This window comes from Sturnira hondurensis, unplaced genomic scaffold (genome assembly GCF_014824575.4).
Source record: "Sturnira hondurensis isolate 20B ecotype Veracruz unplaced genomic scaffold, ASM1482457v3 Scaffold0002532, whole genome shotgun sequence".
NCBI lineage: Eukaryota > Metazoa > Chordata > Mammalia > Chiroptera > Phyllostomidae > Sturnira > Sturnira hondurensis.
Window position 1 is genome coordinate 1 of NW_028075163.1, and position 15,228 is coordinate 15,228.

Consider the following 15,228-nt stretch of genomic DNA (forward strand, 5'->3'; position numbering starts at 1 on the left):
GCAATTTCTCGGTTGCTTAGAGTTATTGGCTCTGGGACTTTGAGTTCTTCTTCCGCCATCTTTTGGGTTGTTCGTGCCTGTTCCATAGCAGGATCAGAGCCCTAAAGTGTTCACTAGAACAGGGCAGCCAAGTCGCTGGGTTGTGACGCTGTATGTGGGGGCGAGGTCAAAGAGGGACTATGGCGTCCTGTCCACCGCCTGCCGCCACGGCCCTCACCGGTGCTGCAGTTTCGCATTTCGCCCCATTGCACGCAAGTGTGCCACCCCCGTCAGCCCTCGCCCCCTGGGGCCTGTGTGGTCTGTCTCACTGTGCGCGAATATGCGCCCGCGGTCTGCCCCGCACCCCAACTGGTTCCCGTCTGCCTGCGCGCCTGGGTTGGGGGCCCTGTCCTGCCTGACCCTGCTTGTTGCTGGCTCCGCCCCTCTTACTGTCCCCATTGAACGGTTAGATGTAGTCGGACTTCCGTATAATTCAATTTTCTGTCCTTTGGTTGTGTCTTTGTTTCTCCAAACCTTTGTTGTATTCAAACTTGGTTGTGGGAGAAGGCACAGTGTTTCCACCTATGCCTCCATCTTGGCGGAAGTCCAAGAGATGTTTTTTCTTTCCTATTTTCTGTTTTTTTTTAAGTAATCTTTTATCTTTTTAATTTTATTATTGTTTTATCTTTCAATACCTTTTCCCTCTCTTTTCTTCTTTCTTGATTTATTCCTTCTTCCTTTCTTTCCAAACTTATCTCTTCTTCCTCCTTTCCCCTGACTTTTTTTTTTGCCCACAAGTGAAACAAACAACTTGGAAGTGGGAAAAGACCATGCTTGGACCCAAAGAGGGGGCACCCCAACAGTAGAGACAGAGAGACAAATTTCACTTTACAAATCTTTACAAAGAAGTAATACTAAAGATAACATTTCTTGATGGCTTAATATGTGTTAGTCACAGTTCAAAGTTTATTATTAAAAATTTATTAGCTCCTATGAACAGGCTATGATGTAGGCAAAATTATCATATTTGTTTCACAGGTAAAGACACAGAAACACAGATAGTAGGTAAAGACTCAGGAGCTGAACCCAGGCAGCTTTTTCCCAAGACTAGTGTGACTTTAAGCTGGTGACAAAGCTTTGAAAACTTTCGCACTTCTTGGCCTTTCTCTATCACCTTCTACAGCTAAATGTATTTAACAATGATGGTCATAGTTTGGGCTGGAGAAATGCAAGATACCAGACACAAAGGAGGATCATTGATTTTAAATAAATTAGTGGAGCAAACCAACACACGAAATGCTCAATGTGTATACACGAATAGAAGGAATTACAATCCAGTGAGATAAGATGCCATAAGTACTGTCTGTGGTAGCCCAGAGAAGGGGCCTCTAACAGAGACTTAGGGTCAAAGATTTCTCTAGTGCACACTGGCTCAGATTAATTAAGGTAGAAAAGTAAATCAGATATTTTATAAAGATTCTATCTAGAAATGAAAAGATGTTTTAGATTTAGATTGGACAGAAATATGTAAACATTTTTTAAGTAAATACCTAACTGTAGGTCATTTTGCCCTTTGGGGTTAATAGGTATTCAGACACACTGACCAGAAAAACCATAGATTGAATAGGTGTGTTCATGTTGTATGTTCCTTAATACGTGATTCACCAATAACAAGGTAACCCATTTTGAGGATATTTATGGAAAGAAGGCCGATGCTGTTTTTCTGATGGTGTTAATTATGGCAGAAGTATTAGTTGCATGCCTACTACTTGCTAAACATAATGCTTAGTGCTTTGACTCACTTTTCATGGAATTTACATATTAATGTAAAAGAGAGGCATGGAATACATAACATTGTTTACATTAAATCACATAATCACAGTGCTGCAAGTGTCTAGAAAAGAGCAATAGAGAATGTCATCTAAACATTTATTAGGCTAAGAGGTTAGGGGACTCTCCCGTTTAGCATAAATCTTCTAGTTTAAGCTTAGAGCTGATGGATAAGAAGCTATGAAGAAGGAAAGGTCACTGGGGAAAAGCTTCCAAGACATGGGAATCAGCATTTGTGAAGACCATGAGGATGAAGTAAGCCTTGCATAGTCAGGGAACTGAAAGACAATTATGGTTGCAATAGAAACAGTGAAGGAGAAATGGCTCAAGATAAAGTTTGATAGGAAGGCAGAGATATAGCACACACCCATACAAAAGTTTGGACTTTACTGCTGATGAAAATAATATGATGTAATTGTACTTAAAAATACTTTTGTAGTACGGCAAGTAAATTGGAAGGGCAGGGATACAACAACTGCCTTTCTTTCAAACTTGCTTTAAGTGTCAGAGGATCTAGGATTCAAGCCAGGTCTGTTTTTCACTTACTGAATGAATTATTTCTGGGCATCAGATCCTCTTCTAGAAAATAAATAACAATGGAGTTCTAACTCTTAGTTTCTTTGAAATCTCACAGCTTCAAAGAAATGCCACATCACAGAGGAGTCGTCCATACAAAAGTTTTTGCAATTCCTGCTGCCCTAGCCACCTCTGCACAGTGGGACATACTGTGCCCAGGGGACTCTTAATAGGAAGTTTTACAGCTCAGGGCTCAGAGTGGGTGGAAGCTGGCAGGGAGGTTGTGTGCAGAGTTCTCAGTGTTTCTTCCCTTGAAAACACTTCACCTACCTCTCTCCTCCCATCTACTGGAGCTGCTGTGGAGGTAAGTTGGGACTTCAGCTCTTCCCTTCCCAAGGCCTATAGAAATCTCATTCATAGCTCTAAAATCTTGAAGTCACTAGGGTACAAATATTTGAAGACGTTTGTAATATCTTCTTCTTAAGATAGTTTACTTAATCAATATTTATTGATTAGACATAGAACTGGCAATCCCTGAGTCCTAATCCAAGGCTCTATGCCCAGTGACCAGTAAGAATTAAGGATGGAGTGAAAAGAAAAACAGGTAATTGTGGGAACTTACAAGTTATCAGGGGAGAAAGATACTAATCAAATAACCAAATGTAACTATTCATTATAATTCTAAAGTGTGATAAAATTCAAAGAAAAAAATATATGAAGATTTACAAGAGGTACATACATCCATGAGCAGAGAAGTAATGAATGCTTAGAATAGTTGGAAGACAAGTTCCCAGGTAGTAATAATGTTACTGTATGCCATAGAAAGGATGCTTGAATTCTATTTAAATTTTATTTCAAAAAGGGAGGGAAGCCATTGAAAGATATTTAGTAGAAGTGCAACATTATTTTGTTCATTTTCTAAACAAATAATTTGGCTGCTTTGTGGAGATTGGATTAGAGAGGGGCATGACACTGAGGTGGTCAATCAGCAAGGAAGGTCTTGCAGAAACCAGGAAGTTAAGGATGCTGAGGGATGATGAATTGCAGTTGGAAGTGACATAGAGAAGACAACCAGTGTTAAGTATATTTAGGAAAGGTGGTAATAGATGAATTAGATCTGTAATGAGAAAAAGTGAGAGATGCCTCCTAGGTTTTCCTGAACTGGTGAATAGACAATGATAAACTTTTATCATAGACAAAATGATACATATTAAAGAAGATTAAATATGATGATTGCTAAAAAGTTCAGCTTTGCATTGGTTATGTTTGAGGTGCTGATGAGCCATTTCAATGGATAGGTAGTTGAATGCTTGAGTCCAGAGCTAGAAGAAGTCGGAGCTAAAGACATACGCTTGTGATCATTGCCACACAGAACAGAAGTTAGAAGGACATTATGCGTGGAAAGTAATTTTGAAAATATTAGTCATAAAGAGAGCAGAGAAATAAGTGATTACTAGAAAAATATGTGAAGGGAATAAAGAGAGTTTTTGTTGTTCTTTGTTTCCTATGACATTAACCCTGAAAGAAGTTTTTGTGAGATAGGACATATATGAAACTCATAGAAATGATCAAAACCTCTAATTTTCAAACTTGTCTGCTTATTGGAATCTCTTGAGAAATTTAAAAAATACTGATTTTTGAGTTCCACTGCTAGAACTTCTGATTTCACTGATACGAGCAAGGCCCAAGCAAAAAAGAGAAAGTTTTGAAGTTCCTCAAGTGATTCCATCATGCAGCACAGTTTGAGAATCTTTCATCTAAACAGAGAAAATACATGTACACGCACTAGAGAGAAAAACCAGGAGCAATAAGTAGTGAAGAAGCATGAGATTCTGGACCCTTGATGAATAAGTGAGGAGCTCAAGCAACGAAGAGAGGGTGAGGAGCTGGAGTGATGCTTCAATGCAGGCAAGCAAAAAGACACAGCTCAGAATACAGACAAAAAAGGTCACCACTTGTACAATGGGAAATGCATTAGTAAGTGGAGAGCATTAAGGGAGAACTTCATGGAGGACATACTGTATCTCACTTCTTAAAGAAGGTGGTGGATAGCATTTAGTAGAGAAAAAGGGCAAAACTATTTTCTACCACTGAAGAAAAATTTGAATCTTTCTGTAAAAAAAACAGAGACAGAAAGAATAGAACACAATGTCCAAAGGAAAAAGAGCTAAAGGAATTTTGTCTGGAAGGAGTTGAAGCCCATTGACCTATTTGTGGATATAGTCAGACTGCAGAAGGCCTGAGATATAGCCAGTGACCCCCAACCTGCTCCTTCCTTACCCTTTCATGATATTTGGATGAAATATAAATGTTATTGTCCCTTCTATCTTGAAGGCAGTGACCACTCTTTGTCTTTATATTTCCACTGTCTGACCTCACTTCACTCTGGTTGTATTTCCCTAAAAGCCACTCAGGAAGCCTAATGAAAAGTTTTGGGACTAACATCTCAAGCACTACCAGCTTCACACTAACAGCCTTCCCAGAGATGGAGGGCCTGGAGCACTGGTTAACTGCCCTCCTTATGCTGCTTTATATTATCTCCATCCTGGGCAACATTCTAATTCTCTTCATCATAAAGGAGGAGCGCAGCTTGCACCAGCCAATGTATTACTTCCTGTCTCTGCTGTCTGTCAATGACCTGGGTGTGTCCTTTTCTACATTGCCCTCTGTACTGGCTGCCTTGTGCTTTCAGGCTCCAGAGATTGCCTTTGGTGCCTGCCTGACCCAGATGTTCTTCATCCACTTTTTCTCCTGGACAGAGTCTGGGATCCTGCTGGTTATGAGTTTGGACCGCTATGTGGCCATCTGTAACCCCTTGCGTTACTCTACTGTGCTCACTGATACCCGCGTGGCTCACATGGGCATATCCATCATCGTCCGCAGCTTCTTCATGGTGTTCCCACTGCCTTTCCTTTTGAAGAGGCTGCCCTTTTGTAAGACCAACGTGCTGACCCATTCCTACTGCTTGCACCCAGACCTCATCCGCTTGCCCTGTGGAGATACCACCATCAACAGCATATATGGCCTGTTCATTGTCATCTCTGCCTTTGGTGTAGACTCAGTGCTCATCTTCCTTTCCTATGTTCTCATACTGCGCTCTGTGTTGGCCATTGCCTCCAAGGAGGAAAGGCTTAAGACCCTCAACACATGTGTGTCACACATCTGTGCTGTGCTCATCTTTTACGTGCCCATGGTGAGTGTATCCATGGTTCACCGATTTGGAAAACATTCTCCTGAGTATGTGCACAAGTTCATATCCTTGGTTTATCTCTTTGTGCCTCCAATGCTCAACCCAATTATTTATTCTATTAAGACTAAGGAGATTCGTAAAAGGCTACGCAAGATGTTATTGGGATCTAGGCTATGACCAGGCAGAAAGCTTCTGGAAAGCCAGGTACCCTATGAGTCCTTTTGATATTGCTGATTTTTGTGTGTACTAACTTAGTCCTTTGGAAGATTTCAATTTCCTTCTATACATGGACCTTCAGTTTGATATCTGTAATCAATTGTATGGTATAGTCTGGCTATAACCCATAACTCAAAATATTAGGCTATCTTATATTGCAATTAAATGTGTCAACAGTTTGCCCAAAATAACTTTCCTCAGACCTAACAAGGAAGTGGGTCTTTAATTACACCCTTTTATCAGTCCCAATATACTAGTAACATCTATGTTTTCAAATAAACTTCAAAAACTATTGCATATATATCAGCTATAGTGTGGTTAGGTATTATGTTACTTGAGATCATAAGTATCACCCAATACTTTTTAAAGGAATAATAGTTTTGAGTATCTTTATAATTAAAAAATTAAAATTATACAATAGCTCTTACCAACTTTACATTTTGAAATAAGTAAGAGCACTCCTAACTCCTATAAAAAGAAACATATATGCTTGCCATGTTTACTATGAACTATAAACCATGTAACACCTGAAATTTACAAGTTTAAAATCACAAAAAAGTTTTATGAAAAAATAATATGTTGCCATCCCTCATGCATGATGGGGGAGAGAATTAACTTTCTTCTAGGGAGCAACGAACACTCTAAATGGAAAGCTAATACACAGTATTATTGATGGTGATGCACGTATGCTCTAGAGGCTTTGGGAGTCTGACCCAGGATTTGCTAAAATATGGACTCACACGGCCTGGAGTGAGCATGTAAGCCCAGTGTCTTCAGCGTATGCTAGAGGAGAGGACAGTGGGTGAAGGGTGTTAGAAAATTCACAAAGCATACTCCTCAGACAGTAATAGCCATGAAGAAAGAGGAATCCTTTTTAAATTCATACAAATCACACACAACACTGACTATGCAGGCTTGCAGACACTTGGCAGAGGTAAGTGCAAGGTGTAGGGACTTTCAAGGTGTATAATTCAATTTTATTGGATGGTTGGGGAAGGAAGATGCTGGGCGAAAAGTTGTTGTTTTTTAAAGTAAACATTCCTTCTCATGCTTTTCTCTCGGAGGAACATAACATGACTTTTCTAAAATAAAGCCATAGGGACACATGATGCCCTAATCATAGCAGAAATATAGATGTGAATCCTTTTTAAACACTTCCTGAATGCCAAAATGCCCGGCCCCCCCAAAAAAGAATAGAACCCTAGAGCTGACATCTTCAACAATATTAGATGACAGGGAAACCTCAAGTATTCTAACACAAGGTAGGTGTAGTCAAGATTAGAAATTATATGTTGGGAAGCACAGCAGAGGAAGTAATAACAAAAAATTTAGGGTAAAACAATGAACCATGACACTCACCCCCTATAGGATAGGATTAGTACCTGAACAAACACCTGGGAAGGTGGCTTTGAGATGGACTGGTAAAACTGGGAGCAATCTTGACCAGTTCTAAGTCCTCTTACACTTGAGCAAATCAAGAAATGTCGCTCTGGTCCTAAGCACCTGATATTCTCAGAAATGTTCAGCACAGAAACTTTTCTGAAGTAATATAACCTCAGCCTGAAGGAAACAACATGAAACATAAAGATCACTCAAATAAGAGAGAAAGGAAGTGTTTCTGACAGCTGAAAAGACTATAAGGGAAGCAGATGCAAGAAAATGATGCTGCAGGCACAGAAGCTTCTTAAGCTGCTTGTATTGCTTGAGAGAAAGAAAGGCATGCAGAGCTCTAGGGCTGGAACAGCAGGAGGACGCCAGACATCTTCTGGAAACAGATTTAGTTCTGAGATACAGAAGTGGCCTCATAGAGAGGAGCTACTTTGAGTATTCCTACAATAGCCGGGGGACCCCTAAGCCATGAACCTGGAAAAGCTACCCTGCCATCCTCTCCCAGTCCAGAGGACCGATCCTTTTCCCAGTCACTGTGGGAAAACCTTCCTTCCTTTATATGCAGGGATGAAAATGGATATATCGTAAACTAACTCTGTACACAGTGATAAGCAAACATAAAAGGGAAAAAATCCAGGACAAAGATTCACCTATAGTCCTTAGAGTCATGCTTAAATGGGAATCTTAGTTTAGGGAAAAAAATTTAAAAATATCTTCATGCTTCAGTATTTTTAGGCTTATTGTTTTTTTAAAAAAATATAACTCTTAATCTCAGTTATAGAATTGAGAAGTCACAGAACAAGGGACTAGGGTGGAAAGAGTATGTGCCACCGTGACACACTTCGTGCAGTGATCCCTTATTGGTTCACTTAGCAAACATACCTGGGATGACTAGCATGGGCAGAGCTCTGTGCTGAGCCCTGGGGATGTGAAGATGGGCAGAGCCTGGTTCCTGCTAACAAAGGGCATGTGACATTGGGAGATGTTTCCCTGTGTGTCTCATCAGCTGAATACATGTGTGCTGAGCTCAGCTCTGAATAAATAAGGAATAACTGCTCTAAATGGTGATAGAAATTTTTTTCAGAGTTGCAGCAGAACTCACCCTCCAGTTGGTAGTTGGATAAAGACTACCAGGGTGCACATGCATGTCTGCCCATACACACAGTACACATAACCTGTTTATGCTAAATATACATTATAGAGAAACATGTTGTCAAGAGACAGAAAATTAAAAGCTCTTGTTTTCCAATATGAAAAAAATAATGCATCCTATATATATATAAATACATAAATATATATATAAATACACTAATAAGATACAACTGAGGTATAAATTAGACAAGTGGGCACTATTTTAAAGCCAGTCCTGTTTTATATTCAGTGTAATTTCTCAAAGAAATCCCTGTGTCTTCAGTTTACATAAAAATATTATACACAAGGTTTTAATTTTTCATTTGCTTAGATGGCAGTCTATGATTGCTGCCTAATATATATTGACCAGTTCCCTAATTACCTGACTTGGAAAAAGCTTTTTCTCTCTGAGGTAAGTTATATTTGTTCAAAGTGGTCACATAGTATTCAAGCTGGGTACTGCCATCTAAGCAAATGAAAAATTAAAACCTTGTGTATAATATTTTTATGTAAACTGAAGACACAGGGATTTCTTTGAGAAATTACACTGAATATAAAACAGGACTGGTTTTAAAATAGTGCCCACTTGTCTAATTTATCCCTCAGTTGTATCTTATAAATGTATTTTTCTTAATCAACCTAAACTTGTTTTTCTACTTTATTTGTAAAATGTTCTTATAGGTATTTGGATTCTAAGTGTTGAATGATAGTTCCTGTTGAAAGAAACCATCCATCTCCATAACTAAGCTAAGTAATTGACATGGGAAATATTTCAAATCTAGTGTCTCTAACGCAGTTACATAAGGTTTTAAATTTGTTTAGCAGGAATTTCTTTTGTTTGGATTTCAGATTTATTTTGCTTGCTTCTTCCACACTTAGTCAAGAATTTGTTTATTAAATTGCTGACTGTCAGATTTTTTGTATTAATATTACACAAAAGATTTTGTTCTTATAACATCGTGTCAAATATAGAAAATGCCACTTAGCACTCTTTCAGTTCTAAACTGTTTAAGATTTACGGAAGAATTTGACTTTGTCATTGCTGAGACTAAAAAATTAAAGTTGATTCTGATCCACGGTTGTTTATAGTCTGTCTTTCATTGTGACAATGCGGATGGCCGTCCAGGAGGTTTATTTCCTCCAGCCCATTGATAGGGATGTTTACCCTGAACACAAAGGCTTCACACAGTTGGAGTGAACAGTGACTACATTCCCATCAGCAACACTTCTCCACAGCCCCCATCACAGTGCACCCACTCAAAACATGGTGTAGTTTTGCAGGGGATCCTGAAAAGAAGCATGCATTTATTAAACACATCTCAGGGGACTTGGACACACCCCTTCCATCTCTCTCCGGGTAGGTTTCTCTCACAAAACCCAGTGACTAAATTCCAAAATCACTGAGCTCTCGGGCCTAATACTGTGCTGGCTGCATTTTAGATTTCAAAAAATATTGTTGAATAAATAAATAAGTCAGCTGTTGTGTTTTTTATAAGTAGATGAAAGAACAAAAAGCTTGTGAAAAAAATAGTTTCCCACCAGAATTATATCCTCTCTCTCCAGAATTCTCCACAGTGTTTAGATCTGGGGTTGAGTAGAAGACCATATCTACAATACATATCTCTGGCAGGAGGAAGGAAGGCTGAAAAACAGTTTTGAGAGAAGTTTTCTGAGGAAAAATGACTGGCAGTAAATGATACAAGATGAAGATTGTCCAATAACTAATTCTTCTTTATGTGTTTCTATTAGTTGAGGTCTCTGCCATCTAAACTTTTAATGCAGCCTGTCAGACACCAGTGTTTTAGGTAAGTGGAGTCATAACTCCAGATATTTACAGAGAGTTTTGGCAGGGGATTGTATTTTCTGTTGAGTATTGGAGGTTTATACAAACTTCAGTGAAATATGAAATGTTTAGGTGGTATCAGCTGACCCCTGAGTTACACATGTACAAAATAAACTAATAAAATGATTGCTTAATGGGTAATTTATCTCCTGTACTTATTTTATGTAGTGATAAATAAATTTTCCATGGATAATAGAAGAAAAGAAAAATAAAAAGAAATTTATAAATACAAACAGAAACTACATCCGCCTACCCCTAGTTGGACACATCCATGATGACCTTAACTCTGAAGACAGCTGAAGGTAGGGGGTAGGTAGAGCAGGGGAGAGTAATGGGGGAAACTGTAATTGAACAATAATTTTAAAAGTTAGTTATTAAAAAAAGAAGATAGACTCTCTATGCCCTGCTCCTATTAATTCTTTTAAAAATAGTTTCTGGGTGAAGCATACTTCTTGTCCACCTGAATCGTAACTGCAGGAGTGTAGTAACCTTGCCCCAGCAGAGCTGATCAGGTCTGGAGATGGCTTTGTGAAGTGAGGTGGGATCTCTCTGTGGTACTCAGACAGTAAGACGTGGTCTGCCGTGCCCAGGGGCCTGTGTGTCACCCTCTTCCACCATGCTCCAGTTTCTGAAGGTTTTTCCACTTCCTGGGCTCACACAGAATTAATTTCATACAAGTCCACATAATGTGGATTTGTGTGTTTTTTTCAATTCTTCATCACACTCTTTTTATATTAGCTTTTCTACGAGTCTTAACTATGAGGCAGAGAGATCAAGAACTCTTTCTTAATCTCCTGTTCTAGTTTCTTTTCTCTCTCTCTCTTTCTTCATCAACCCACCCACCATGGGTCCAGAGCATGAGATAAGCGCCCATGACAAGGCAAGACAAAATAATGACCTTTTTTATTCAAAAAAATTTTCTCATTAATTTCAAAATAGTCCCCTCACGGACCCTAGTTCACTGTTGGTGGGATTGCAGACTGGTACAACCACTATGGAAAATAGCATGGAATTTTCTAAGAAAACTAAAAATGAAAGTGCCTTTTGACCCAGCAATTCCACTATTAGGAGTATATCCTAAGAACCCTGAAACACCAATCCAAAAGAACCTATGTACCCCGATGTTCATAGCAGCACAATTCATGATGGCCAAGAGTTGGAAGCAACCTAGATGCCCATCAGTAAATGACTGGATCAAAAAACTATGGTACATTTACACAATGGAATTCTGTGCTGCAGAAAGGAAGAAGGAACTACTACCCTTTGCAACATCATGGATGGAACTGGAAAGCATTATGATGAGTGAAATAAGCCAGGTGGTGAGGGACAAATACATATGATCTCACCGTTAACAGGAATCTAAACAAAACAAACAAGGAAGCAAAATATGACCAATGACACTCAAATACGGAACAGGCTGACAGGGTCCAGAGGGGAGAGGGGAGGGAATCATAGGGGAAAAGGGGATGGACTCACATGAACAAGTATAAAGGACACATGGACAATAACTAAGGGTGGGGGTGGAAAGGGGAGGGAGGCGGGGAGCATGGGGCGGGGGGCGGGCAGGGCTGGGAATATAAGACAGAAAGCTGTACTTGAACAAGAATTAAATAAAAAAATATTAAAAAATAACAGCAACAAAATAGTTCCCTCACTAACTTAGCCTGCATGTTCAATGTGTCATTTTCTTATGTTACGGGTAGGCTTACTGGGTGCAAAAATAAAACTGTAGTATTGGCTGGTGTGGCTCAGCGGACTGAGCGAGCGCTGGCCTGCAAACTGAAAGTTCACCAGTTCAATTCCCATTCAGGCATGTGCCTGGGTTTGCAGGCTAGGTTCGCCAGTAGGGGGAGCATGAGAGGCAACCACACATTGATATTTCCCTCCCTCCCTCCCCTCTCTGTAAAATAAATAAATAAAATCTTAAAAAAAATAAGTGTGAAATTTGTTTTCTTCTTTTTACTAGGCAAAAGTCTAAGTATTTTACCACCAAGAGGGGAAAAACTACGAGTCGAAAAAAACTATTCTCTTAAACAAAAAGTTAATAGAGAGTTGCCACTTAAGGCCCAAAACAGGACTGTATGTGAGGCCTTCTTAAAATGTAATTTGCAGGAGTGGCCTTAAAGTTTTCTTATGGCACCTGTCTCAAAAGAAGAGACAAAACCTAAGAATGCCTTTCCCTTATCCTCTGTAAATAAGCAGCGTTTCTAATTTATGATGGAACAAAAAGGAAGGAAATGAAGTGAAGAGTAACAGAGGATCTTTTAAGAGGCTCATATTCCCTTGCCCTTCATCTTTTCTCCTGTTATACCAGTGGGTTTCAAAGTTTGGCCTGTGGTCAAAAGGATGCCTTCCTATCTCTCCCTGGGGTGGGAATCAGTAAGTGTTTCATATAGTAGCTTTCCCGAGCCTTGCCTTTGCCCCTATATATTCATTTAAACTAAACTCTCAGGGCATTATAAGTTATTATTATTCATTATTATTATTTGATGTTGCAATAGTTTCTTGCATGAATTAGAAAGCTCATTGTTTAAATTGACTAAGACCATATTCTGAGTCTAGATCTCTAATACTTCAATTATTTTTCATATAAAATTATGCTGAGATATATTCAATCATGCCCTCAAAATGGTTTATTTAGTGGACAATGACACATACATTGTGAATCTTTTATTGAACTTATGAATGTGTTTCTGGAAACACTGGATCCCAAATATTACATTATCTCCATTTGGAAATAGCGTCCTCCTTCTGGCACCTGGCACTTCTCCTTGATCTCTTCTCAGTAGAGAAGATACAGAGATAAAAGTAAGCTCCCATGATAATTTTGTCTCAGTACAGAGATAAAAACTCTAGACAACTATGTGCTCTGTTGGTATGGGGTCTCTGGCCCAGTTTCACTGGTGAGTTAGGTTAGAGTCTGTAGGGTATCACTTTTACTTTAGTCTAGAAGTAAGCAAGAGTTTAGTTTGAGAGCACTAAAATTAGGCCAAAAGATTGCTTATTGAATTCTGTTTCTCTGATATCAAGGAAAGAGTATGCAACATCAATCTAAGAGAAGGTCTGAAAGAATTGTTTTCTAATGTCCAAATCATAAATGCTCTACTTTGCCCATCCCAGCCCTTTTTGTACCTGGAAATTCTAGTAGGATACAATTTCAAATGTCTCTTGTCATGTCATTGTGTGGAAGCAAATTAAAAACCCAGAAAGGGAGAAGAAAGAGATCATGTGTTTAGCACAATCTCAAAAAATTTTATCGTTCAGCTATTGAACATTGCTTTTCTTGGGGGAGGATTAAGGGGGTGGGCAGATAAAGGAAACAGAGAGGAATCTAGAAGTTGATTTTTCTAGATAGATTTCAACTCTATTTCTTGGGTCATGTTTGTTCATATATCTTATAGCAAGTTCTGGTAGTGCATCTAGTTTCTCATTGTGAAGTCAAAACAGCTCATGAATTTTGGGGAGTGAAAGTGGTATTGATACAGGGTGCAGCCAAGGGCGGGGGGCAAAAAAGATTTGGAATGGTGTCCAGAACTCAAAGTGTATAGGAATATTGGAGGAAATATTATTAAGATGTCCTCGGCCCCACCCAGGTGTCAGTTTGGGGAAGGGACAAATGGAGCAGGGCCATTGAGAGTTGTTTTGCATAGCAACAGTTTTGCAGCTAACCTCTGGAATGGTCATTTAACATATCTATAACTTTTAACTGGTTTCATAGATATGTTAAATAGCTGTGGCCAAGTTTTGGGCCAGGGAGAAGTGAGTGGCAGCTACCCAGGCTGGAACTGGGGCTGCTTCTCTGAGAGAGTGCCTGCAGGAGAGCCATGTGGCTTTAGCAGAGTGAGGATCCCATCTTGGCCAGGTGAGGGGGAGAGCCACACTGTTTTGGAAAGATGTAGACCCCTGTAGCCATTAGGAGAGAGAGCTATGTAGTTTCAGCAGAGTGTAGACCCCCTCTTGGCCAGGTGAAAGGGAAGACTATGCAGCTTTGCCAGAATGGAGATCCCTGTGGCCAGATGAAGAAGAAAGACACGCTTTTGGAGGAGTGTGGCTTTGGTAGAAGTCCATGCAGCTTTGGTAGAAGAGGCCCACGCGGCTTTGGGGCACTCCCTTTGGCCGAGTGGCCTGGAAAGTGGGAGAGACTTTGACTGGAACTTGGTACAAAGAACTCTTGCCAGTGGAAGGTGCTGCATGAGTTTGGATTAATTGGAGATCCTGCCTGGACAGGTGACACAGCTCATGTGCCAGTGACCTGAAAAACGGACGTGTGCTCTTTTCCTGATTTACGGTACCCGGAGTTGGGACAGTGGGAGAAGGGAGCGCAGTGTGTGTGTGTGTAGGTGTATATCCTTAAAGACTTTAATATTTTAAGGAAGGCATTAGGCCTGAATAGCATTAAATAAACATTTCGTTTCCTTTTCAGAATTCTCTGGCATTGAGAGATGTCTTTCCAATTGGCGGCGGACAGAAGAGCCCAATAGATATTAGTATACCGTCCTTGGGAGGGGCCTCTGTTTTATGAAGCAGTTTTTGGCATCACTGGGTGGGCCAAGTATTGCCTCCCCCCAGAACCTTGTTCGGTAACAGTATGAAAGCAAGGAGAGCAATGGTAGTGTTAATAGTAATGCTATTAGACAGAGAGGCTGATACAAATTATGGAGCCAGACTAGCACTGAATCTCATCTAAATGACGTATCATCTGTGTTACCCTGAACAGCTTACTTAACTCTCTGCACCTTATACAATTGATATAAAGAATAAGTGAATTATGCACATAAATAATTTAGAACAGAACAGAACCTGGCACTTTAAAGAGTCAATGTTTAGTTATCATTACATAAGTCATATTATTGTATTGTAGAAAATGATTTCTAGTTTGGGCTAACTTTCCTCTGTGAAGTTTTGTCTAATCTCTCAATTGCCTCTGATACTTATCTTTCTAATAATGTCACTGATGTTTGCTGTAGGTACTAGTGTTTGTTTTGTTACAAGTTTTGTCACTCTTTTTTCCCAGTACATATATTTACCTTATTCATGATGATGAAATGACGATGATGACAATAATCATGATGGTACCAATGGATGACAGCCTATGGCTACAATAAACATCAGATTTTAAAGACAAAAGCAAAGG

The 15,228-nt window shown here is 39.6% G+C and overlaps 1 protein-coding gene across 1 annotated transcript; it reads left to right on the top strand.

The window, feature by feature from the left end:
- The first annotated feature begins 4,747 nt into the window (after positions 1-4,747).
- LOC118982889 (olfactory receptor 51I2-like) lies at positions 4,748-5,692 on the top strand. The gene has a single exon (XM_037040042.1). It carries the CDS (start codon positions 4,748-4,750, stop codon positions 5,690-5,692), a length of 945 nt encoding a protein of 314 aa, XP_036895937.1.
- The last annotated feature ends 9,536 nt before the right edge of the window (positions 5,693-15,228 follow it).

What these genes read in the sequence shown, in the direction of transcription:
- LOC118982889 (XM_037040042.1), top strand. Translation starts at nt 4,748, where the DNA reads ATGAAAAGTTTTGGGACTAACATCTCAAGCACTACCAGCTTCACACTA.